The sequence below is a fragment of the Mangifera indica genome, chromosome 3, assembly GCF_011075055.1.
Source record: "Mangifera indica cultivar Alphonso chromosome 3, CATAS_Mindica_2.1, whole genome shotgun sequence".
Classification (NCBI taxonomy): Eukaryota; Viridiplantae; Streptophyta; class Magnoliopsida; order Sapindales; family Anacardiaceae; genus Mangifera; species Mangifera indica.
Genome location: NC_058139.1, coordinates 12,687,800 through 12,710,746, shown reverse-complemented (window position 1 = coordinate 12,710,746; position 22,947 = coordinate 12,687,800). Strand labels below are relative to the sequence as shown.

At 34.2% G+C, this 22,947-nt stretch overlaps 1 protein-coding gene and 1 long non-coding RNA gene across 3 annotated transcripts; both read right to left on the bottom strand.

The window, feature by feature from the left end:
- Positions 1–4,014: 4,014 nt before the first annotated feature.
- LOC123210203 lies at positions 4,015–18,903 on the bottom strand. Of its 2 annotated transcripts, XR_006501240.1 has the most exons (5): positions 18,389–18,903; positions 16,023–16,135; positions 15,839–15,935; positions 15,636–15,709; positions 4,015–5,164 (listed from the first exon to the last, which is right to left on the bottom strand). It is a non-coding gene; the product is annotated as an uncharacterized LOC123210203 (long non-coding RNA). The 2 variants fall into 2 exon arrangements; XR_006501239.1 differs by lacking the exon at positions 4,015–5,164 and having other exon boundaries at positions 15,452–15,709; positions 18,389–18,901.
- Positions 18,904–20,611: 1,708 nt separating this feature from the next.
- Positions 20,612–22,199, bottom strand: LOC123210196 (chalcone synthase 1-like). Its single transcript, XM_044628425.1, has 2 exons — positions 21,972–22,199; positions 20,612–21,735 (listed from the first exon to the last, which is right to left on the bottom strand). The coding sequence occupies exons 1-2, from the start codon at positions 22,147–22,149 to the stop codon at positions 20,741–20,743; spliced, it is 1,173 nt and encodes a 390-aa protein (XP_044484360.1). The 5' UTR covers positions 22,150–22,199; the 3' UTR covers positions 20,612–20,740.
- Between the last annotated feature and the right edge of the window lie 748 nt (positions 22,200–22,947).

The following is a 22,947-nucleotide window of genomic DNA, read 5'->3' as shown; positions in this document are numbered from 1 at the left end:
ACACTTAAAATGGTGAGTCATTAATTAAGGATTAATGATATATATGTCAATTAGTGAGTCATATTATTTCACTTTCTATACAGTACTTCAGAAGTAGGGCTTCTTTCCATTCCAACTGGCTTATCCCCGGTTTGTAGCTCAGACAAAATAGCTTAGAGCCTAAAATTCTCCACCCCAGTTAGATTGAAAACTTTTAATTAGACAATCGAAATATTTTTCAATAATACAACAAAATTTAATAAAACAACTAAGTAACTCGAACTTGTACTTAATAAAAAATATCTATGAATGTTTGCTAAAATGATCATAAAATAGAACATAATAACTAGCACTATTTATTGAGGAAATTTGAGCATGGCCCAAAATGTGTGAACAAACCAATTCTAAAGGAGTGGAAGCATTAAAATTAGTGCATGAGAAAGGTAATTTAGAGGATTTATTGATGCTACAAGCATGACAATGAGTACTAAGATCATTAAAAAAATTAATATTAGAGCACCGTAAGACATGTTTAATAGTTGGGATTGAAGTATGCCCAAGGCGCGGATGCTAGACTGACAAGGTAGAAGAAAAAGCTTTGCAACTGGCAGAAGAAGATTGAAACAGCTCCAATGAAAGAGAACATAACCCCTTATCACTCAGGCCTTTGTACATGATTGGTTGAAACGTCAAATCTTTAATGAAAAAATAGTTAGGAAAAAATTCAATAGAAACACGATTAATACAAATAAATGCATTAATGAAATCATAAAATGATGTATGTCATAGGCTCATTTATAAATTAGTTTTTATAAACAAATTGAGTTTAAATTAGGCTTGACCTAAGTTATATCAGGTCGCGAGCCCATCCTATAGATTTTTTATTTGAGTTATGAGTCAAGTTCGAGTTAGCTATTATTAAAATAAACTACAAAACGATATCATTTTGCATTAAGTAAACTTCAAAACTAATTTTTTTTTTCTCTTTCATTTTATTTTTCATTATCAATAAAAAAAAGTAGAACAATTCTCTTAATTTTTTGTTAGATCTGACCACCTTAATAAGAATTTATCTTCTTGAATACCTTTTTCACAAACATTAGGAGAATGACCTCTTATATCACCTAGGGGTTCATTAATATATCAAGCAAGTTTTCAAACTACTCTGAAGAGAGGTTTGACTGAAAGGAGAGTGAGAGTAGTAGTCTTACTAATGTCGTCAGTTTATGAACTAAGTGTGTTTCTTTATTAAATCTTATGATTTCTTAAGACTATTCTCACACAGACCTCTCCTAATGCAAAAAAAAAAAAAAAAAAAAGAGTAGCTTGCTGCTTACTCGTCTTGACTGGATTGAAAAGGTTGGCTAGTAGGGATCCGTTGTAGACTTGTAATAAAGTGTTTGGACGTTTTTGCTCCAACATTGGGGGGAAAAAAAGGCCAAACGACTATTTCCCACCCAAGGTTTGATGTTTTCTCAAATGTCCCCCCTTTAACTATGGAAACACCAAACACCCACCCATGAGTAGTTAAAATTAACAATGGTAAGGGTAAAATCATCATTTTCTCTATAATATTAAAAAATAAACTAAAATATAATCTATTTTTGCCCCCCTAAAGTTTGAAAACTAAAATTTTTCCCCAGCCTAAGTTTTAAAAAATGATAGTTTCATCCTAGGGTTTGGTTTTGAAATCTTCGACGACCTCTCCGGCTCTGTTGCCGACGGCCTCTCTCTCCTGAAGCATCCTCTCCTTCCGATGATCCCTTTCCTTCCATTTGGAGGTCGGATCAGCTTTGAAGACGCCTTGGGAGACGAAGAACTTCGTCGAGGAAGACGAAGTTCTTCGTCTTCTAGAAGAAGATGAAGCCGTCGTCTTCGTCTTCTAGACGAAGACGAAGCCGTCGTCTTCGTCTGGGAAGACGGTCGTCTTCCTAGAGGTCTTGACGACGACTTCGTCTTCATCTGGGAAGACGAAGAACTTCGTCTTCCTCGACGAAGTTCTTCGTCTCCCAAGGCGTCTCCGACGCTGATTTGACCTCCAAATAGGAGGAAAAAGATCGCCGGAATGAGAGGATACTTCGGAAGGGAGAGGTCGTTGGCAACGGAGCCGAAGAGGGTCACCAGAGATTTCAAAACCAAACCCTAGGGTGAAATTGCCATTTTTTAAAACTTAGGCTGAGAGAAAATTTTAGTTTTTAAAGTTTAGGGGGTCAAAAAGAGATAAAATTTTTAGACGTTAGAGTTCCGTTAAATTTAACCAGCCATAGGTGGGTGTTTAGTGTTTCTATAGTTAAAGGGGGGACATTTGAGAAAACATCAAACCTTGGGTAGGAAATAGTCGTTTGGCTAAAAAAAAACCTAACCCTAATTTCAAATTCATGATAGTGCGGTTAATATTAAGTTGTTGTTTAACTTTTAACTTTAATATATATTTTTTTAACTAGTAATGATCCTGGTAGGTAGATTTTATTTTGTTCGAGTCTCTTTTATCTTGGGTCCCAGATTGTTAGTTTCGCAAATTTTCTCTTAGTCAGACATAAAGATGATTATTAATGTTTTATTATATGGTAATTCTATAGTGTAGTTTTTCCTTGTATTTGTATTTGTATTTATATTTAAGTCAAAACTGGACTTAACTTGTATGTTTTTGGAGAATGATTAAGTTATCAAACCCTTGTTGGTTTCATAAAGCTTTAAATACGTTAATCTTCAAAATATCTTATCTCTAATTAGTTGAGTTATATTTAATAAAATCAATGTGTTCATGCTAATCTTGAAAATTAAGTTTTTTGAAAGAAGATTGAACATGTGATATAAATTTGATTAATTTATCTGATTAAAAAGTGATAAAGTATCACTAATTTAACCCCTTAATTAAACGGTCATGACAATATAACATACAAGCAAAAAATAAAAAGGACGTCACGATTTTTATATGGTTTAACTAGGATCTAATTTAGTTTACACCCATGGTAAATTATTTAGGTCAGATTATCTAACTAAAGGAGACAATTATAGCTGCCCAGTGTGGGTAAATCTAAGAAATACACTTTTTCAATTAAAAATTTGATAAATAAAATTAAAACAACTAGTTGCCACACACATATAATGAAGAAACAACATGAAAATATTCACACTAAAATCAGCAATGTGTACAGACATGTCCATGAGGAATATGTGATCACAAAGTTGCTAATTTGCGAAAACTCTTACGATCTCCTTTTTGAAAAAATTTAGAGCAAAGAACCAAAACAAAAAACACACATGAAAAACATGAATCACGTTGAAAACGAAATGAAAAATAAGGTCTCAAACATGAATCAGAGCTGAAAAACGAACATGCCTAAAGGGATTAATCTAAGTCCAAAATTGCAAAATCTACTCCCCTCTTTATTCTAAAGTTCTTCCAACACTATCTGAGTCTGGTGGAACGACAGGGAACTATGGTAACATACCACTATCGTTGGGCAATAATCTTGACTCGTTTTCCAAATGCAAATGGAAACTGGATAATGATATGAATCAAAGATTAAATAAGAGCCCGCGCACAAGACTCGGAAACTGTAAGTACCATTGACGAGGAGTTGGTGTTAGAAGGAGACTTTAAGGATGCATACAAGGGATAAGTAATAAGTTCCAACTCAGGTTCCTCCATGTGGAGAACTACTAAATCATGAGTCATGAATCTGTGGGGTGTGAATTTTGTGCAATAATTTTCAATAGAAGCGATTCAATATTCTCCTTTCTAGTGTTTATTGTGTTTCACCTAAGAGTATAACTTACCAATTGAAGTACTTGAGTCCTGTAGCTGTTGGAACCACTTTGATTGCTAAGAGTTATGTTTAAAATCAAAATTAGTACTTGTTGAGGTGGTGTTTTTGGCAATGGGAAGGGCAATATGGTGAAGACCTGGCTGAATCTCCACCTCACGGCTCACTCCGGCAACCACCAGTCCTACTATAAGAATTTAAACTAGTGTACAAAATATAACAGATTATAAATTGTAATCAAATTGTAACTTTCACTCACTTTAAATATGAAATGAAATTTGTATTGAATGGCAATGTTTATTACAAAGCTGTGTTACACTAGTGCTCACACTGGAACTCACAATCAAGAGCAATTTTCTCAAATTCACTGCCTAATTCCAGCATTTGAGAGTTGGGCTCTCCCAAGGTTACTCTACTAATTCTTAATTCTCTCCCCATAATCGCTCTTTTTCACCACTTTTATATTGCGTTCTTTTCCTGCCACTTTAACTGCCACCCCTTTCGCTGCCACATCACCTTTGTTAGCCTTGTGGTCCTCACAATATTTCGTAAGCTGAAGTAAACTTCCTCTGTTATAACTTACCAGATGTATCCTCTGTTTCTCTACCACTTGTGCTATCTTCCCTTCTCTTCATCCCTTTCCCCACGTACATCCAAGCTCTAACATTATCCTGCCCATTGAGAGACACCTTGCCCTTAAGGTGTAGGTGGGGAAAAAAATTGCAAGAGATTGGAATAGGATTCCCATGTATTATCGCAAGGCCGCAACCCCTGCCATTTGATCAACAACTCAAGATGACCTATAACTGAATATCTATAATCCAACACTTCTTCAGGGTTCACCACCTATTTGAAATCATTCTAAAACCTTCAGGTAATTGCTGAGGTTGGACTTCAAGTCCTACATGCTTCTTTAATTGAGAAACATGAAACACATCATGAATCTTGGCAGAAGCTGGCAACTGTAATTTATAAGCAACTTGACCAATGTGCTCCAAAACTACATATGGACCATAATACCGAGGTCTTAGCTTTTCATTTGGCTTTAGTGCAAGAAACCACCATTTGTATGGTTGTAATTTCAAATAAACTTGATCCCCCACTTGGTAGTAAACATCTCAGCAACGTTTGTTAGCTTAGGGACCTTTGAAGGCTTTTCCACCCCAATGAATTAGCAAGGGTGGATCACGACCATAAATAGCATGGAATGGTGTCATTCTAGCCAACGAATGGAAAGAGGTATTATGCCAAAATTTAGCCCAACCTAACCATATGGGTCACATGTGAGGACGTTGAGCGTAGAAACAAGGAAGATAAGTCTTACATGTGCGATTAACAACCTCCACCTAGCCATCCGTTTGAGGGTGATAAGATGAACTGAATTTCAATTGAGTCCTTGCTGAACAAAACAACACCTGCCAAAAGTGACTCATAAAAAGGTAGCACAATTTGAAACTATAGAAAAAGGAAAGTCATGAAGTCGTATGATTTCCCTAATAAAGATATCCACCACTTTTTAATTATAGACGACTATCGAATGGCAATAAAATAGATGTACTTCATAAAAAGATCAACCACAACCAAAATGACATTCACCATTTTACCTTAGGCAACCTAAGAATAAAGTCCATCAACAAATCCTCTCACACCTTCTAAGGCACTAGTAATGGTTGAAGAAGACCTGCAGGTGTCAAAGCTTGATACTTCATCCATTAGCAAACATCACATTCAGAAACAAACCAATGGACATCACGTTTCTTACCCTCTTAATACACTACAAAGGCCAGCCTTTTACAAGTCTTAAAATAACCAGAATGGCCACCGTAAAAGGTGGAATGAAATTCAAGAAGGAGACGTGGAATAAACTTGGAGAATTTTGGAATAACCAGTCTATTATGGCATAGCAATACCCCTCCCCATAAAAAAACAGCCATCATAAGATTGAGGAATAACAATAAGATCTTGAGTAATTTTCTTTAATTTGTCATCATGTTTCACTTCCTGTAAAATGAAAGTTATCCCTTCTGCATGAATAATAGACATTGCCTACAAAGAAAAAGTAAAAGAAGGATTCATGGATAAAGCATTGACAAATTTATTTTCACTTTTGGGTTGATAATTGATCTTAAAGTCAAAGCCTAACATCTTTACAAGCCACTGTTGTTATTCATGCCCCACAATCTTTTGCTTTGTAAGGAATTTGAGACTCCGCTGATCTATGCGGACTTTAAAATGGCGACCAAGTAAATAATGTCTCCATTTTTAAGAGCAAGAACTATGGCCATCAACTCCTGTTCATATACAAACTTACCTTGATTTTGAAGAGAAAGTACCTTGCTTAAGAAATTGATAAGATGTCCAAGTTGCATCAATACAACCCTTAGCCCTTTTCTTGAAGCATTAGTTTCAACAATAAATTCTTTTGAAAAGTCTGGAGCTGCCAACACCATAATTATGATCATTGCTTGTTTTAACTATTCAAAGGTGTGTTACGCCTCCTCAGACCACCAAAAGGCATTTATTTTCAACAAAGCAGTCAATGGTTCAACAATTCGCCCATAGCCATGAACAAAATGATGATAATATCCCATTAACCCTAAAAACCCACGTAAGTCACTAAGACCACGAGGTACTGGCCAAGTTGCCATAGCTTGAATCTTCTTAGGATCAGCCTTAACTCCTTAACTCTTTAACTAGACACAATGTGACCTAAGTCTCAATACGGTCCTTCCCAAATGAGCACTTCTTTTTGTTGACTACAAGTTGTTGCTCTTGCAAAATGTTTAGAACCAACTATAAATGCTCCAGATGTTGTGCAAAAGTACCACTATATATTAATCTGTCGTCAAAAAAATGAGAACAAATCTCTGCAAATATGGACAAAAGATTTTGTTCATTAAACTTTGGAATATGGCTGGAGCATTCGATAAACCCGAATGACATAACTAAAAATTCATAGTGTCCCTCATGTGTTTGAAACATCGTTTTCTCAACATCTTTCTTCTTTGACTCGAATTTGATGGTATCTAGACTTAAGATCCAATTTATTGAAGACTTAGGCTTCATACAACTGATCTAATAATTTATCAATTATCAGAATAGGAAACTTATTCAGCACAGTTACTTTATTCAATGCATGATAATCTACACAAAACTACCAACCATCATTTTTCTTTTTCACCAAAATCACAAGGCTGGAAAATGGACTAATGATTGGGCTAATCATGTCAACAACAACCATTTCTTGAACAATCTTCTCAGTTTCTCCCTTTTGATAATAGGGATATTTGTATGGCCTTAAATTTGGTGGTTAAGCACCTTCTAGTAGCTTAATAACATGATCATGCTTATGGTTCAGTGGTGGATTATGAGGTTCACAAAATAAACCATCAAACTTCTGTAAAATATCAATAATATTTGGATGCACATCTAAATGAGTATTTTCTTGCTACTTCTCCCGAGACCCTAACTCTACCTAAAATGCATCTACTTTTTCACATACCAACTTAAACAAGGTTTTCAAAGAGATTTCCAACTTTGTTAACATCGAATTACCCACCAAGGAGACTGGTGTGTTGTTCCACCAAAAGTTCATAGTTTGTGTCAGCCAATTGATCTTGACCTCCCCTAATCTAGTTAACCAGTTTACACTTAATATCACATTTACACTGCCCAATTTGAATGGTAAGAAATTTTGCTATATGGTGATGCCCTGTATTTGCAATGCCACTCCCTCACATTGACCAATTCACTTAATTCTTCTTTCATCTCCCAGAAACATAGAATAATTCACAGTCTTAGTTGGAATGTCCAATTCTCTCGTCAATCTGTCAGAAAGGAAATTGTAGGTTGCCCCACTATTGATAAGAATCAATACCCTTTTGTTGTATAACTTGCCCATCAGTTTCATTGTCCGTGGAGAATCTATCCCCAAAGCTGAACTTGTTTTGAGAGTGGCCTCCATCTCCTAGTCTTCGATGACTTCATCCTGCTCCATTACTCTTTCTTCTTCCACATCTTCTACACTGGAGATCATTATTCACAATTGACGAAACCTACACTTGTGACCCAATGTCAATTCCTTATCACAACAAAATCACAAACTCTGTTCCACTTTTGAATGATAGTCTTCATCAGAGAGTTGGCAGTAACTATCATCATGCCTATTGGAATAGTTGTTGACTTAAAGTTGGAGTTAGGCACTTGTAAAGTCTGATTGGTATTTAGTCAACCATTTGGATTTTGGTGTCCATCATTTAAACTATGGGTCAGGCTACTTGTTAGGCCAACTATATTACTAGGTGGGATTTTAAAGTAGGGTTAGATTCGAGTCAAGCCGAGCTCGAGCTTGGATCGGTTCACATATATTTGGCTCGAGTTCAAGCTTATAAAAGCTAAGCTTGAATTCGGCTCGAATTAGGCTCAGCTCATTTTTTATTATCAAAACGACGTCGTTTTAACATATATTGGTCAAAATGACGTCGTTTTATATGAAAAATTTTAATTAGAAAATTTGATGAACAGCTCGAGCTTAGCTAAGGCTGGCTCTTTTCAGACTAGACTGAATCGAGTTCAAGCTGGCTCAGTTCAAATTCAACCCTATTTTAAAGCTTGGTTAGGTAGGTGCAGTGGGTTGGTTGTTATGATTTAGGCTAGTATATTTACTATTAGTAGAAATTGGATTGGTAGTTATGAAGATTGGGTTACTACTGGATGAGTGAATCCAATGGCCCATGTTAGTTGAAACATTTGGATATGACATCCTCCCCGATTATGTCACATACTTCTTATCAACGATGAAATTCTTCTTCTCAATCTACCTAACTCTATTCATCACTTCCACCAGTTTTTGGATGAAACATTTTCACTTCAACCCTTATTTCTTATAACAACCCATTTATAAAAATTGTTTTCATCGTGTCTTCTGTCAAACCATCAACTACTATTGAAAGTAACTCAAATCTACTTTTAAACTCTTGCACTGTCTTTATCAAACAGAGGCCAAACAACTCTTCATCAATTGTCCTTTCATTTGGTGGTGGAAATCTTTCTAACACCCCTACTTTAAACATCTTGAAAACGACTGATGTTTCTCCCTCAATTGCGACCAATGCAAGGCGTCTTCTTCTAAGAACACTCCTGCAGCCATGAGCTTTTTAGCTTTTGATAACCTATTGACCAAAAATACTACTCCAACTTAGACACCCAATCAAGGGTTCATTTTTTACCAAATAGAGGAAACTCCAAATGCCTAAACTGTAAATCTCTATGAAAACCATTACCATTTTCCCTTCTTTTAGCCTAATCATAGTGAACTCCTTCTCTCTCAACTACCTCTTCCGTTGGACCAGAACGAGGTGCAAGCAACTCTTTCGATTCCCTTATCGTATCCTTCTTGGGCTACAGTTAGCTCTTTCAACTCCAAAAGGAAATCTTTAATTGTTTCCACGTTAGTCTTCATCTTTTCCATTCATTTGTTTCCATCTTTGTCATGCTCTAATACCAATTGGTAAAAACCTGGTTGAATCTCTATCTTACGGTTCCTTCTGACAACCATCAATCCTACTATGAGAATGAAAACTATTGTACAAAATATAATAGATTGTAAATCGTAATCAAATTGTAACTTTCACTCAGTTTACGTATGAAATGAATTTTGTATTAAATGACAATGTTTATTACAAAGTTGTATTACACCAGTGCTTACACTGAAACTCACAATTAAGAGCAATTTTCTCACATTCATTCTCTAATTTCAGTATTTGAGAGGTTAGGCTCTCCTAAGGTTACTATACTAATTCTTAGTTCTCTCCCTATCATTGTTCTATTTCATAACTTTTATGTTGCCTTTTTCTCCCGCCACTCCAACTGTTTTTCTCGCCACTTTAACTATCTCCCCTTCCATTACCACGTCACCTTTATTAGCCTTTTGGTCCTCCTCATAATATTTCATAAGCTGATGTAAACTTCCTCTATTATCTCTCTCTGTTATAACTCTTCTACCACGTGTATCCTTTACTTTTATGCCACTTGTGATAGCTTCCATTCTCTTCATGCCTTTCCTCACATACACTCAGGCTCTAACACAATGGTAAAAGGAACATGAAAGTTGGTTTTGATTACTAATCTTTAGGGACACTTTAGTAGGGAAGGCTTGAGTCTTAGAAGGAGCATCTAAACTATATATTAAACATATGAATGATAAAGTATGAGACAAATTGTCGATAGTGGCTTCTAAAAAGTTTTGTTGCAGATGAGAAAGCCAAGGTTAATAGTCATACCTCTGCCCATGACAAAAAGCATTTGGTTCCTTTCTAGATAGACAAAGGAATTGTGTAATGATGGTATCTATTTGTTGAGGGACATTATGAATAACATGAGATAGAAAGGTTTCAAACATGAGTGTGGCAAGGTACTAGACGTAAGCCACTCAGATATGGTGCCACTAAATATGGTACTAGCTATTAAGGACAAATCAACCATATAATAAACCTAACCAACTCTAGCATCAACTAAAATCACAATTCAGGCTAGGTTCCTCAACATTCTTGCTAAAATTGGCATAATGCTTTTAGGTAAGGGTTTGTGATAGGATCATTAAGTGTTCAATAATCTTAGCCCACCCACGAGATGCTAACCAAATCCTAAAACTTAGATAAGGAAAGTGATCTAAAAAACATGATTTATAAAAGACTGAACTATGGGCAATATAAGTCATATTGTGATGTTCTACCCTAGAAGACACAAAAGTGATTAATTTATTAAACCAACCTAATTTTCCATTTTTGAAATGTATTAAAGCTTCCTATCCTTCTTCCCAATGCCACCAATGAGCTATAAGGCAAACTAAGCTTTTGCCTAAGGATTAGACTTGGATTTAGACTTGGCCTTGGCCTTGCCTTTACCTTTACCTTCGCTAACTATAGCATTAACTAAGAGCAAGGATTCTTAATGTTTAGCTTTACAATGTATAACAAGTTTAAAACCTTAGCTAAAAACTTCTCCATCCCACTCATAATGAATTTGGAGAGACTTGAGAAAATGCTACAAGACCAAGTTCATCATCTATGAAGAAACCCAAAGTAGCAAGCCTTTTAATATACTTAATTATCTTAGCAATATGAGGGCCATCGGTGCATAACAAGGTTATTTAAGTCATTCTTATTATACATGACTTGAATTTAATATAGGTTAAGAAAATTTGAGCTTATATAAGTTAAAAGAATATAAGAAATAAGATGTTGAACAATGATTTAGTTTGTTCTAGGTGGAAGAATTAGATAATGTCACATCATAAGTAGATTAAAAGTTGTATGACCATTCCATTAAAGCGAACACTTGTTCTGATGATTGTCTAATCAAAACTTTATGTAAGAAACCATATATCACGTGACTCATGCCGTTATCCAATACATAGAAAACCTTAAACTATTTTTTTACTAATTTCCTAGTCATATAGGACAAACTGTTTTAATTGGTGTGTTTAAATTGATAAGATGAGAATAGGTTTGTGGTTGTGAAAATTTGATATTGAAACATGTTGATAACCTATTTGTCTGAATATTTATGATTATATGTCAAATTCATCAAGGATATGATACATATGTTGGAATTTATGTTTGTTTATGCATAAAATTGGCATGATGAATGAAATTCATAATCTAAGACCCTGATTTGCTTGGTAATGAGAGTTAAAGGCATATTTTTCAAGTAAAAGTACATTAGAAATTGAGGTGTTGTTTAATTAGATTAAGAGAATTTTAACAAAATAATCAACTTCCACGTTACAATACGATGGAATGGTCATTCCAAGGAAATGAAAATTTTTTCCTTAGCAGAAATTAAGGTTTTAGATATTACAATGAATATTCATCTCTAGGACATGTATGACCATTCTTGATATGTAGACTACGTCCTGATGAACACTTATGCTAAAGTATAATGCAATCATTCATATAGGGAAATGATGTGAATACCCTTAAGTGGACAAATGATCAAGAGTAAAGACAACAGTGAAAATTCAAAGTGAAAGAGAGTGAACGCCTTTTTCCAAGTTCTGAATGGCCATTCTTTAGCCATTAATATAAATAGTTGTTCCAAAGTAGAGAACACCTATTTTAGTAACTTCCCCACAAGTTTAAGGGATGTTATGGGTATGTAGTATTACCGAGGCAATCCTAAAATAGTATATGAAGTAAGATGTGAGTCATAAACATGTATGTATGAATAGTGAATGAGATGAACAAGCCTAAGATAAGTTTTACAGTAAGGGGCTTGAGCATTAATTCATCAAACCAAATATAAGTTTTTACATGTACTCTAAGTTCCTTAGGGTATAAAGTCATGTGGGACCAAGTTTTCCAGTAATACAAATTGACCTAGTGTCTTATAGTTTATGTGTGGGACTAGATCTTATAACTTTTTATAAGTCGTATGACACTAGCATCCACGAGATTTTATATGGCCATAGTAGGGTGCACCCACATAGAGGTGTTATGTACTCCACCTTATGCACCCACAGTAAAGTTTTATAAGAGTTCTATATGTGCACCCACAATTTAGATGTTAGGACAAGTTTTGTTATATTATGTGATTATGATAACTTATGGGACTCACGTGGCTAGGATGTCAAATCCTTGCCTAAACCTAGTCTAGTTAACACATATGTTTTAGTTATTTAGAAGACAGGCTTTTTTATGAAAATGCTTTCACCAAAAAATTTTCCAATAAGTTTTTATCATGCATTGAATATCATATCATCCGAGTTCGAGTTTGTAGATGTATCCTAGATGAAGAAGTTCATAAGTTAAGGAATGTAAGTTATTGAATATGGAAAGGAATTAAGAGAAATAAAATGTAGGACCATGTGTCTCTTACTTACTGAGAGGATATGTCGAATTATGAGTTTAATTATGATACATTTTATGCCTTTGAGGTTTTATGTTACACATCATTTTTAGTTATTGTTCTGACATCTTTTGTATGCTTCTGATGTTATGAAGTTTTATACATTGAGGTTATTTTAGTAAATAAGTTGTGTGCTTTTGTAAGTTCAAAGCTTAAAATTATCATCATGCATTAATAGTTAAGTTAATAATATTTCTCTTTGAGAGGCAGCATTTTTGGAGTATTACATTTATTGGCATCAGAGCATGTAACAAGCATAGGTAAGCTCAAGGGTATTTTAGTCTTTTTAATTATTTTAAAATGAACTAATTTATGTTTTCTATAGGGTATATACAACTATATATCGTTAGCAAATTTGAATTTAGTAGATAAGATCATGATCGCAATAAAATGAGATGTTACCTTAGTTGTGTGACACGACACATGCTCGTGTATAGTCTATACACATCCATGTATCATGTCTAGCAGGCAAAAATAAAAACGTGTTTAACCTAATTTCTCTCATATAATTCTCACCCAACAGCACCTTAAAAAAAGGGAGTAGAGAGAAGTGTTTTGGTCGTCAGAGGAAGCAGTCGATTACTGGAAACACCACAGCCACACAAAGACTAAAGCATTCGTTGGAGGACAGGTAAGTTGACACCATAATGATCAAATCCTAATCTTCTTAACATTGTATTGTGGCTATAAAGTTATATGTGTGTGAATTAGTGCATTAATTAAACTATATTCGTTGCATAAATTTTGTGGATGCATTGATTGTGATTAGTTCATGTTTGATGATATGATTTGAGTTGTAATGGTTGTATAGAGTTTGTGGTTAGAGATAAACATGTATAATTATTTAAGAGATATGCTAGAACCCTTTATATATGAATGAATGGCTGGAGGTAGCCGAAAAGTGTAGAACTAATGGCTTTTCATGATCTCTAGATCACAACACACGACCTTATATAGCCTCATACATGCCCATGTGTCCTTAATTTAAAATAGGAAATTCCACATTCTTTGTACGCTCCTTCTAAGGAAAGTCATACACGACCATGTGGCATGCGACATATGCCCATGTGTGACTTTTCGAAGGTGGACATCGCATGTAAAAGGAGGCACACAAGAGTGCACCCTAGGCACACACCCATATAGCCAATGAAAAGACCATTTTACCCCTAGTTCAAGCATAGTGAAAAGGAAGAAAAAAGAGTAAGAACAAGAGACTTTATTAAAGAAAAACAAACAATTTAGAATTAGAAAGAGTATTCAACTATATGGAATATGACACAAGATCCCAATCAAGTTAGATTCAAATCGAAAATTAGAAAAGTTAAAGAAAGCAGTTAACATCTAGATAGCCTTCAACAGTGCGCATAAGTGGCAAAACACATAAAAGCAATAGGGTTAGCTACCCATAAGATGCATCATGCATTTGATGCCAAGGTACATAACCACTCAGTTCATATTAGGTGTGCATGGTAAGGATAATGGCTCTTTAAATATTTTCTCACAAGTTAGCAAGATACATCACATATGTACCCACGATAAAGGTCATCCCATTATGGTTTAGACAACAATTTTTATTAGCTTATATAATAAAAGAAAGGACTATTACTAGATTATTCCCTGTGTAACCATGGTGTCCAAGATAGCTAACCTAATAGATCTCATGGCATATGCATAAAGCATGACAGACAGTGACACGCAAGGTGTTTTACGCTTTCACTAAGGTATCAGATATGTCGATTCTAGCTTAGGCCTTAATAATCTTGGTAGATAACCTATTTAGGGCATGAGGGTGCCAAATTGTGGGCACATCCAAATCCATAAATGGAACGTTAGGTTTATTAGTTTTGTGAGTATTCAAAGTATCAAGAGATCACTAACTAACTAAGTGTTTTCACTCATAGGTTCCTTTTTGTTGTCTTACAAATAGAGATGAGTAGTAGAGAGTACAGGGGAGTTAGTAATCTAACGAGCAGGTGCACAAGGATGAAGAGCATAATTGTCATTACTCCAACAAATATTCAATTTAAGGACAAAAAATTTCGTCCCAAAAAGTCAAAATTTTGTTCTATAAAGCCATTTGAGACGAAAGATCAAATCGTCAAAAAATACGCATTAGCATTTGGTAATGTCCACGAGAAAAGAATTCATCCTGAATAACTAGTCATTATAGATAAAATAGTGTTTTATCATACAAGGATACATATTTTGGGATAAAATATTTTGTTCAAAAATAAAATAGATTTTGTCTCAAATAACTCTATTTCATCCCAAAAAATTCACATTTAGGGACAAAATTTTTGGTCCTTAAGGAACAAATTTTTTTTTTCTGAATTGATAATGAATTAAATATAATTTTTTTTATCTATGATCATTTAATAAATTGAAGATAATTTTTTCGTTTATAACTTTGTAGTGAATAAAAGACACAATTTTTCATCTTTAATTATGAGATGAATAAGAGACAAATTTTTTTGTCTTTAATTTTATATTGAATTAAAGACATTTTTTCATTTTTAATCATTTAATGAATTTAGAACAATTTTTTATCCTTGATTAAATAGTAAATTAGAAATAAAAATTTTTATTTTTGTTTATTTGGTAAATTTGCGACGAGAATTTCCATATTTTATAAAAATTAATAGTTATATTAATTATCAAATTCCAACAATTCATGAAAGGTAAAATGAATCTAGTCCAAGATATAGACAAAAAATAATATTATATAGTTTAAAGCTTAAAGCTATTACCCGAGAGCACATCAATCAAACAAATGAGAGTAGAAAGTAGGCTCAACGTAGAACAAAATGGTTCATAACAATTTGATATATCTTACTTTTCTCTTAATGCTTTAAGCTTTCATTAAATAAGACAATTTTTGGTTTTAACGCTGGCAACACTTACTAATGAAAAAAATTACAGCTAAAATTTAAAAAAAAAAAGAACAGTATGAGGCCATTAATATAGAATTGATGGTCATACCATGTGAACCGGATTGGTAATCTTCCACTCAGCAAATCCTGCACAAATATATGTGTTCCCACTCACATAGAGACCTGCAATAAGAAAGCAAATTAGTTTCTAGAAGATACTGAACACATGAAACCTTTCATATTTAACTTAATAAAGGTTAATTGGAGGGCACGACTTATAGTTTAATAACAAATAAACTAAGAAGATTTTACCATCAGTACGGAAGCTCGGTCCTAAAAGCCACGTTTTCCTCCATGAACCATCATATTTTGATCATAATAACTTACAGTTTTCTACCACTCCAGTAGGCTTCATAGAAGAGGTCTAGTTAAAGCTTTGAATAATTTACGTATCATAAATTAAGAGAATATTCACAAACACTAACAAGTTACCTACCAGGCCTTTAAGCACGCATTAGGCCGAAACACAGGGTTACAAATCGTTTATCTCCATTTTCGATAGACACAAGATGCCCTTGCCATGTTATATGGACTCATCCATGCAAAGACCTGCAAATGAATATTTATCATTCCTATTTATCGTTTTAAAATAACTGTAACACTTCACATATGGAAATTAGTAAGACAACTATAGTACTTAAACACATACATGAATATTAAGTAATAAAGACTATGAAGTATCACTAATCTATCTGTATAATTGAAACTGAATAAATGAATTCTTGCAATGCAATACCTTGAAAAGGAGCTCATCAGGCAAACAACAGTGTATAAATGCAAAATCAACATAGGGTTTTCTACTTATGCTTCAAAAGGCGCAACCGGTCTAACATTTATATGATGGAGATCCAAAGCAATAGAATTAGGAGCATAACAAGATTCATAAAGCAAATAAATTAAAAAATTAAAACAAGACAGAGAATAAAAGATAATGGAATACAATAGCTAAAATTGTACCGAGCCTTGGCCTTTGAATGATGAAGCTCTATACACTCTTCAACTGTAAGGCTGATTCTAGCTCGACAGGAACATTCAAGATGAAATTTTTATTAAAGCAAATCAAACCAATTTTTAAGAAACAATTTCACAATTTGAAGACTCGAAATTTTAAAACAGCAAATAAATATAGCTTATGCATTACCAATATGTATACAGGAAGGAATTAAGATTTTAGACCCCCATTTAGAATAACCCGACACCTTCCTATCTATTCCAAAATGTGAATCAAGACAGAGAACGGTGCTGTTGTATGCATAATTGAGGACACATCACAAACAAATATTAGCCAGGCTTTGGATAGCTAATATATTTGAATATGTCACTAACAATATGTATACAGGAAGGAATTTAGATTTTAGGCCCTCATTTAGAATAACCTGACACCTTCTTATCTATTCCAAAATGTGACTACATCAAATAGGAAACGTACATAATAGATCTGCCTATACATCTACTATATTGCCATACTGAGAACAGAGACAGTAGTATGCAAATGGATGGCCAAAATCTTCTCCCTCTGTCCCAATTATGAGGATAATTACAACAAATTAGGCATAAGATTTGCTTCCTCAACTAATTTATGTGTTAAAAAAATTGTCAAAATTCCCTAATCACCCGGCAACATAGAAAATTGTATTTTCAAACATCAACAATTTATTAGCAACGCCCATGGCAAGTGCACCACCAAAGCCGCCCTCCCCAATAACAATGGAAATAATCGGTACCTTAAGACCAAACATGGTCCTCAAATTGTGAGCAATTGCTTCACCCTGCATTCATCTAACAGACCCAATAAATTGAGCCATTAGTAGAAGAGAGTCATCTGAAGTTTTTAACTAAAATATTTCACATATTTGACCCAATTCCTCAGATTTTAGGTCTGCATATGCACCAGGTGTATCAATGAATGTGACAATTGGGAAGCCATGGTGATCTGCATAATAAATCATGCGGAGAGCCTTCTGATAACTGTTTAAACATCTATCAGTTAACATAAGATAAGAGTAGCTTGACGAGTCCAAAAGGCTAGATGAATATAATGCAAACATACCATGGACCACACTATACACAAGAAAATGAAAGTAAATTCAACTCCCCATTGAGTTAGCAACACTAAAATGTTATAATTTCCAAAGAGGGACTCCCTTAAAGATTTATGGATCATACAATTAATTTTTTAAATAAGGCACATTCTAACCAACCTAGAACAATCCTTTTTGCAAGAAATTTCTCACTCTCCAAAACATGTCACACATTACTAGTCATTCAAATAATGTGTCTCCATCCACAAATTGACAAAATTTTCTAGAACATTTGTAAAAGAAAATATACAATCACTTTAAGCAGCAATCCACAGACCAATAACAAATTTACTAAGCAGAAGGCAGAAAGTTTTAACTCTTCAAAAATTTAATAAGCTAATGCGTACATCCATGTTCAAAAGGAAATACTCAAAAAAACCATTCAAAGAGCAAACACATTTCTTCACTGAAGAATAAGCTAGATATTAAGCCTAAAACTGGGTGGAAAATTATATCCTCCCAGATTGATAGCATTTTCCGGAATTTTTTGTGATAGAAAATTCACAACCACTTAAAACAGCTATCCACAAACCACAATAGCAAAAAACAGAAAATTTTATCTATCCATGATTTTATCAGATACACCCTACAACCATTTTCGGATGAAAATACACATAGAAATGACTTTGAAAAGATCTATTCAAGCATTCAGATATCTTCACTAAAAAGTTGACAAATAGGAACAGAATTGTAAAAACAAGAGAAAGAGACGAAGCTGAACTCAGCAGGAGCTTGAGGACTCTGCAAAGAAACAACACGAAAGAATTCCTCTTAAACTTTCTAGCACCGTCTTTCTCCAACAAGTAGTTCCATCTCCGACCGCCGATTTCCTCTGCACAGATCAACCTCAAGCTCAACTCAACAAACTGTGGTCGTTCCGCCAATCCAAACGATGACGACCTCACATTATCCACAACCACAGCCGCCTCGCCGATCGACGCACTCAACGTCACTAGATTCGCAATGATACGCATCGTCTCACGCACGAGAAGGCGCACGCCCTATGCCGCGGATGCCCCCGGAGCCGAGTTCGGTGGCTGCTTGAACTTGATTAGCGGAATTTGATAGAGATTTTGTTACTGTTAATGATTTGAATTTTTTTATATCTGCGAGAGTTTCATTTAATTTGTTTTAAAAAAGGGGTTATGAAAGAGCCAGCCGGGTGGCGGGTAGACAACACGAAGCTACAGGTACAAAATCTACTTGTAATGGAATTTGTTTGGGCATGAAAGTGAAATCGTCTCTGAATGTTTGGTCTTCAAACTCATTATTCTGAATAATACTAAAAAAATTTTTAAAATTAAATATTAAGTTTTTGGTAGGTGAAATTAAATTTTTATGTCTAAAATTATTATTTGACGACAAAACTAAAATTATTTCTAAAAATAAATTCTAAGCTTTAGAAAACGAAATTTAAATTATTATTTTGAAAAAAAAAATTAAAATTATTTTTAAAACGAATCTTAAGTTTTAAGAGATAAAATTAAAAATTGTGTTCTTACAAATAACATTATAAAACGAAAGTCAAATTTCTTTAGGATATAAAATTTAATTTTGTTCCTTAAAATAATTACTCTAAGATGAAATTAAAATTTTATCTCTAAAAGTCATTTTTTGAAACGAAATTAAAATTTCGTTTCTAAAAGTAATTTTTTGGGATGAATATAAAATTGTCTCTAAAAATAAGTCATTAATTTTAGAGCACAAAATTAAAATTTCATATACTAAAATAGTCATTTTCATCCCTAAAAGTAATAGTTTGGGACGACATTTTAATTTTGTCTCTAAAAATAGCATTTTGAGACGAAATTAAAATTGTTCCTAAATTAAATATTTGTTGTAGTGCATTTTGAGATTTTCTTTCCATTATGTAGTTTGTTTTGTTGTTCATTCTATTACAGATCATGAGTTGTTAGACCCATTTACTAAGACGATTTAGCTTTCAGATATTCCTTTCATTTATGAAGTTTACTAAATGATATATTTCAATATTTATTCTCATTGCACCTTTTTGTATGTTTGAGTTTGCATAATCATGCATTGAATGACAATATTTTAAATTAAGTAGTCCAGTCGTATATGCCACTTTGGGTCATACTTCAAGTGGGGGTATGTATTTAGAGATGATTATTACAAAACATAATTTTAGAACCTAAAAGATGTCTAAGTAAACGTGTTATGCGTAGTAAGTTAAGTAAATCTCACATGTTACGTTGACCGCTCTTGCAGGCAACCAATTTGAAAAATAATTTATTATCTGTAAGTGAACCATTCTTGAGTTAATGAATATGGGTTTCGCAGGTTCAGTATAAAACATTCAAGAAGACTTAATAGAAATTTCATAGAGGTTAACCCACCAAAGGAAAAGAATGTAGGAAGTTTTACCTAAGCCTTACAGGGCCTTAATGCCACCCACATCAAAAACATATTGGAGTAGGTGCCAAGAGAGACACAAGGTGGAACTCTTGGCAATACATGAGTCAATTTTGGCATCGTCAGTAAATGTGGAGGGGCATCAAAGGGAAGAGATATGACACTGGTTGTAGGTCAGGCTCAGTTGCATCTTATATATGGACTGTTTAGTATACATTCAGCCCCTAAGATTATCAGGCACTAGTGATCCCTTTATAGCTGAAGAGTGTTTAAAGGTTGTAAAGAGTGTCATATCCTTGTTTTTTATGTCTGATGTAGAGAAAGTGAAGTGTGTCAACCATGTATTGAAGGGAGATGCTTGAGTGTGGTGGAGAATGGCCATGTCATTTTACACGCTACATGTTTTGCCATTGGTAGCAAGGACAGTATGCTGATTGTTAGTTATAATCCCCATAACTTTTTAGTCACTTAAGCTTAAAAAAAATACGATTTAAAACAAATTTTAAAATTTAACCCCCAAAAAAAAAAAACACACATAGGATGTTGATCGATTAACTATAATTAAAAGTAATTCATTTGCAAAGATTGAGATTTCATTATTACTTTTGCAACATTATTACTTCTTGATAACACAAGCCAAATAACATGAGAAAATAGAAAAGTAAGGACAATAAAAATTAAAACAGAACAATGACAATCTTCAAGCCACAGTAACACTATGGAGGACAACTGTCTCAACAGTAAGTCCAGGTCCAAGTCCAAAGAGTACTCCCCACTCAAGACCTTCTCCTGTGGTCTTTAATCCATTTTCAACTGATTTTTTTCTCATTTCATCCAAAATAAACAAGACACATACAGTTGACATATTACCATATTCAGAAAGCACCTGTCTTGTGGCACGTAACTTCTCTTTGTTGAGACCCAATTTAAGTTCAACTTGGTCCAAAATTGCTGGGCCACCAGGGTGTAGAATCCAAAAGAGTGAGTTCCAATCCGAAATACCAAAAGGTTGAAATGCCTCAACCAAGCTATTCTCGATATTCTTTGAAACAAGCCCAGGGATATCTTTCAATAGGTGCAACATAAGCCCAAATTCACGAAGATGTCCATCAATAGCCCCATCACTATCAGGCAAAATTGTTTGACCTGTAGAGACTAATTCAAAAATAGGCTTCTCAACTTCAGGTATTGGATCAGAACCAACAATGACAGCAGCTGCACCATCGCCGAACAAGGCTTGACCTACAAGACTGTCAAGGTGAATGTCGCTAGGACCACGAAATGTAACCGCGGTAATTTCTGAACACACAACAAGGACACGAGCACCTTTGTTGTTCTCAGCCAAGTCTTTGGCAAGGCGAAGAACCGTACCACCAGCAAAGCAACCTTGTTGGTATATCATGAAACGTTTAACAGATGGACGAAGACCCAAGAGCTTAGTGAGTTGGTAGTCAGCACCGGGCATGTCAACACCACTCGTGGTGCAAAACACCAAGTGGGTAATTTTGGATTTGGGCTGACCCCATTCTTTAATGGCCTTGGTGGCTGCTTCTTTGCCTAGCTTTGGAACTTCAACCACCACAATGTCTTGCCTAGCATCCAATGAAGGTGCCATGTATTCGCACATTGTAGGGTTTTCTTTCAAAATCTCTTCAGTCAAGTACAGATAGCGCTTCTTGATCATGGAATTGTCACCTGAAATATATTTTAAAACAAAAAAAGTTCAATTGAATTATATTGCTGCAAAGCGAGTATGGAAACATATCTATTAAGAGTTATAAAGTTCAATGAGTTATCTTAATTATTAATTTTACTAGGTTGGTGAGGATAAAATAATTTTAAGGAAATTATTGTAGTCTCATTATGTAGCTGCATATTTAAAACAAATTAAGAGCAAGATAATGGATAAATTTAGAAGTCTGATTACTTACACATGCGTTTGAATTTCTTTTTAAGCTCGGTCTTGTGCTCACTGTTGGTAACACGGAAGTAATAGTCAGGATAGGTGCTTTGATCAAAACAATTTGGAGGATTTGCTGTTCCAATGGCCATGACAGTGGCTGGACCCTCGGCACGTTGAGCCTTGCAAATTTCGTGAACGCTCACCATTTTTCCCTTATTGAGTATGTATTTGCTAATATCAAGTGAAATGAGTGAAGTGTGTTGAATGCAGTTAGTTTTAGTGAGTATTTATAAGAGGAGAAGAAGACTTGGTAGCTGAAACACGTGATATTTAGACTGGCAAAGCTGATAATAAAAATGTGACGAAAGCCCAACAACTTTTTAAGTGGCTAGGTGGCAGGTGACGCATAAGTTTGGTGTATCTAAACATTGCTTGGCTATCCAACCTCTCCCCATCATCGGGAGTTTTTGTTTCTTCTTAGTTACCACGTTTAAAATCAAACATTTTTACACTAATTAATCTACCCAATTCGACAGTTTTGATTGATTAATTACTTATTTGATTGAGGGTGATTGGATAATTAGAGGTCTCATAAGGGTTAATATAATTTTTTGGATTTCAATCAATCGTCTCATACTTCAGTTTGAATCGGGCAATGTTATTGAAATGATATAAATATAATATATCTTTCTTAAAAGAAAATTTACGAAACAAATTAGCAGTCACTAATTTAAGCCCCAATTGATTATTAATTGGACATTTTAACATATAATTATTAATTTATTCTCAAATTTGTTACATCAATAGTATGTTTTCTTTAGTTTTTACAATTGATGATTCTTTTTTTAATAACTGACGGGACGGTGTATCGAGTGTTACTAAGTATAACAAATAGTGTAAAATAATAAATTAGATTGAGAGAAAAGTATTGTTTCCTTAGTATGATGATTTATTAAAATTAAGTTTGCAACGTTAAAAATATAGTGTAAAGTTTAAATTTGGTT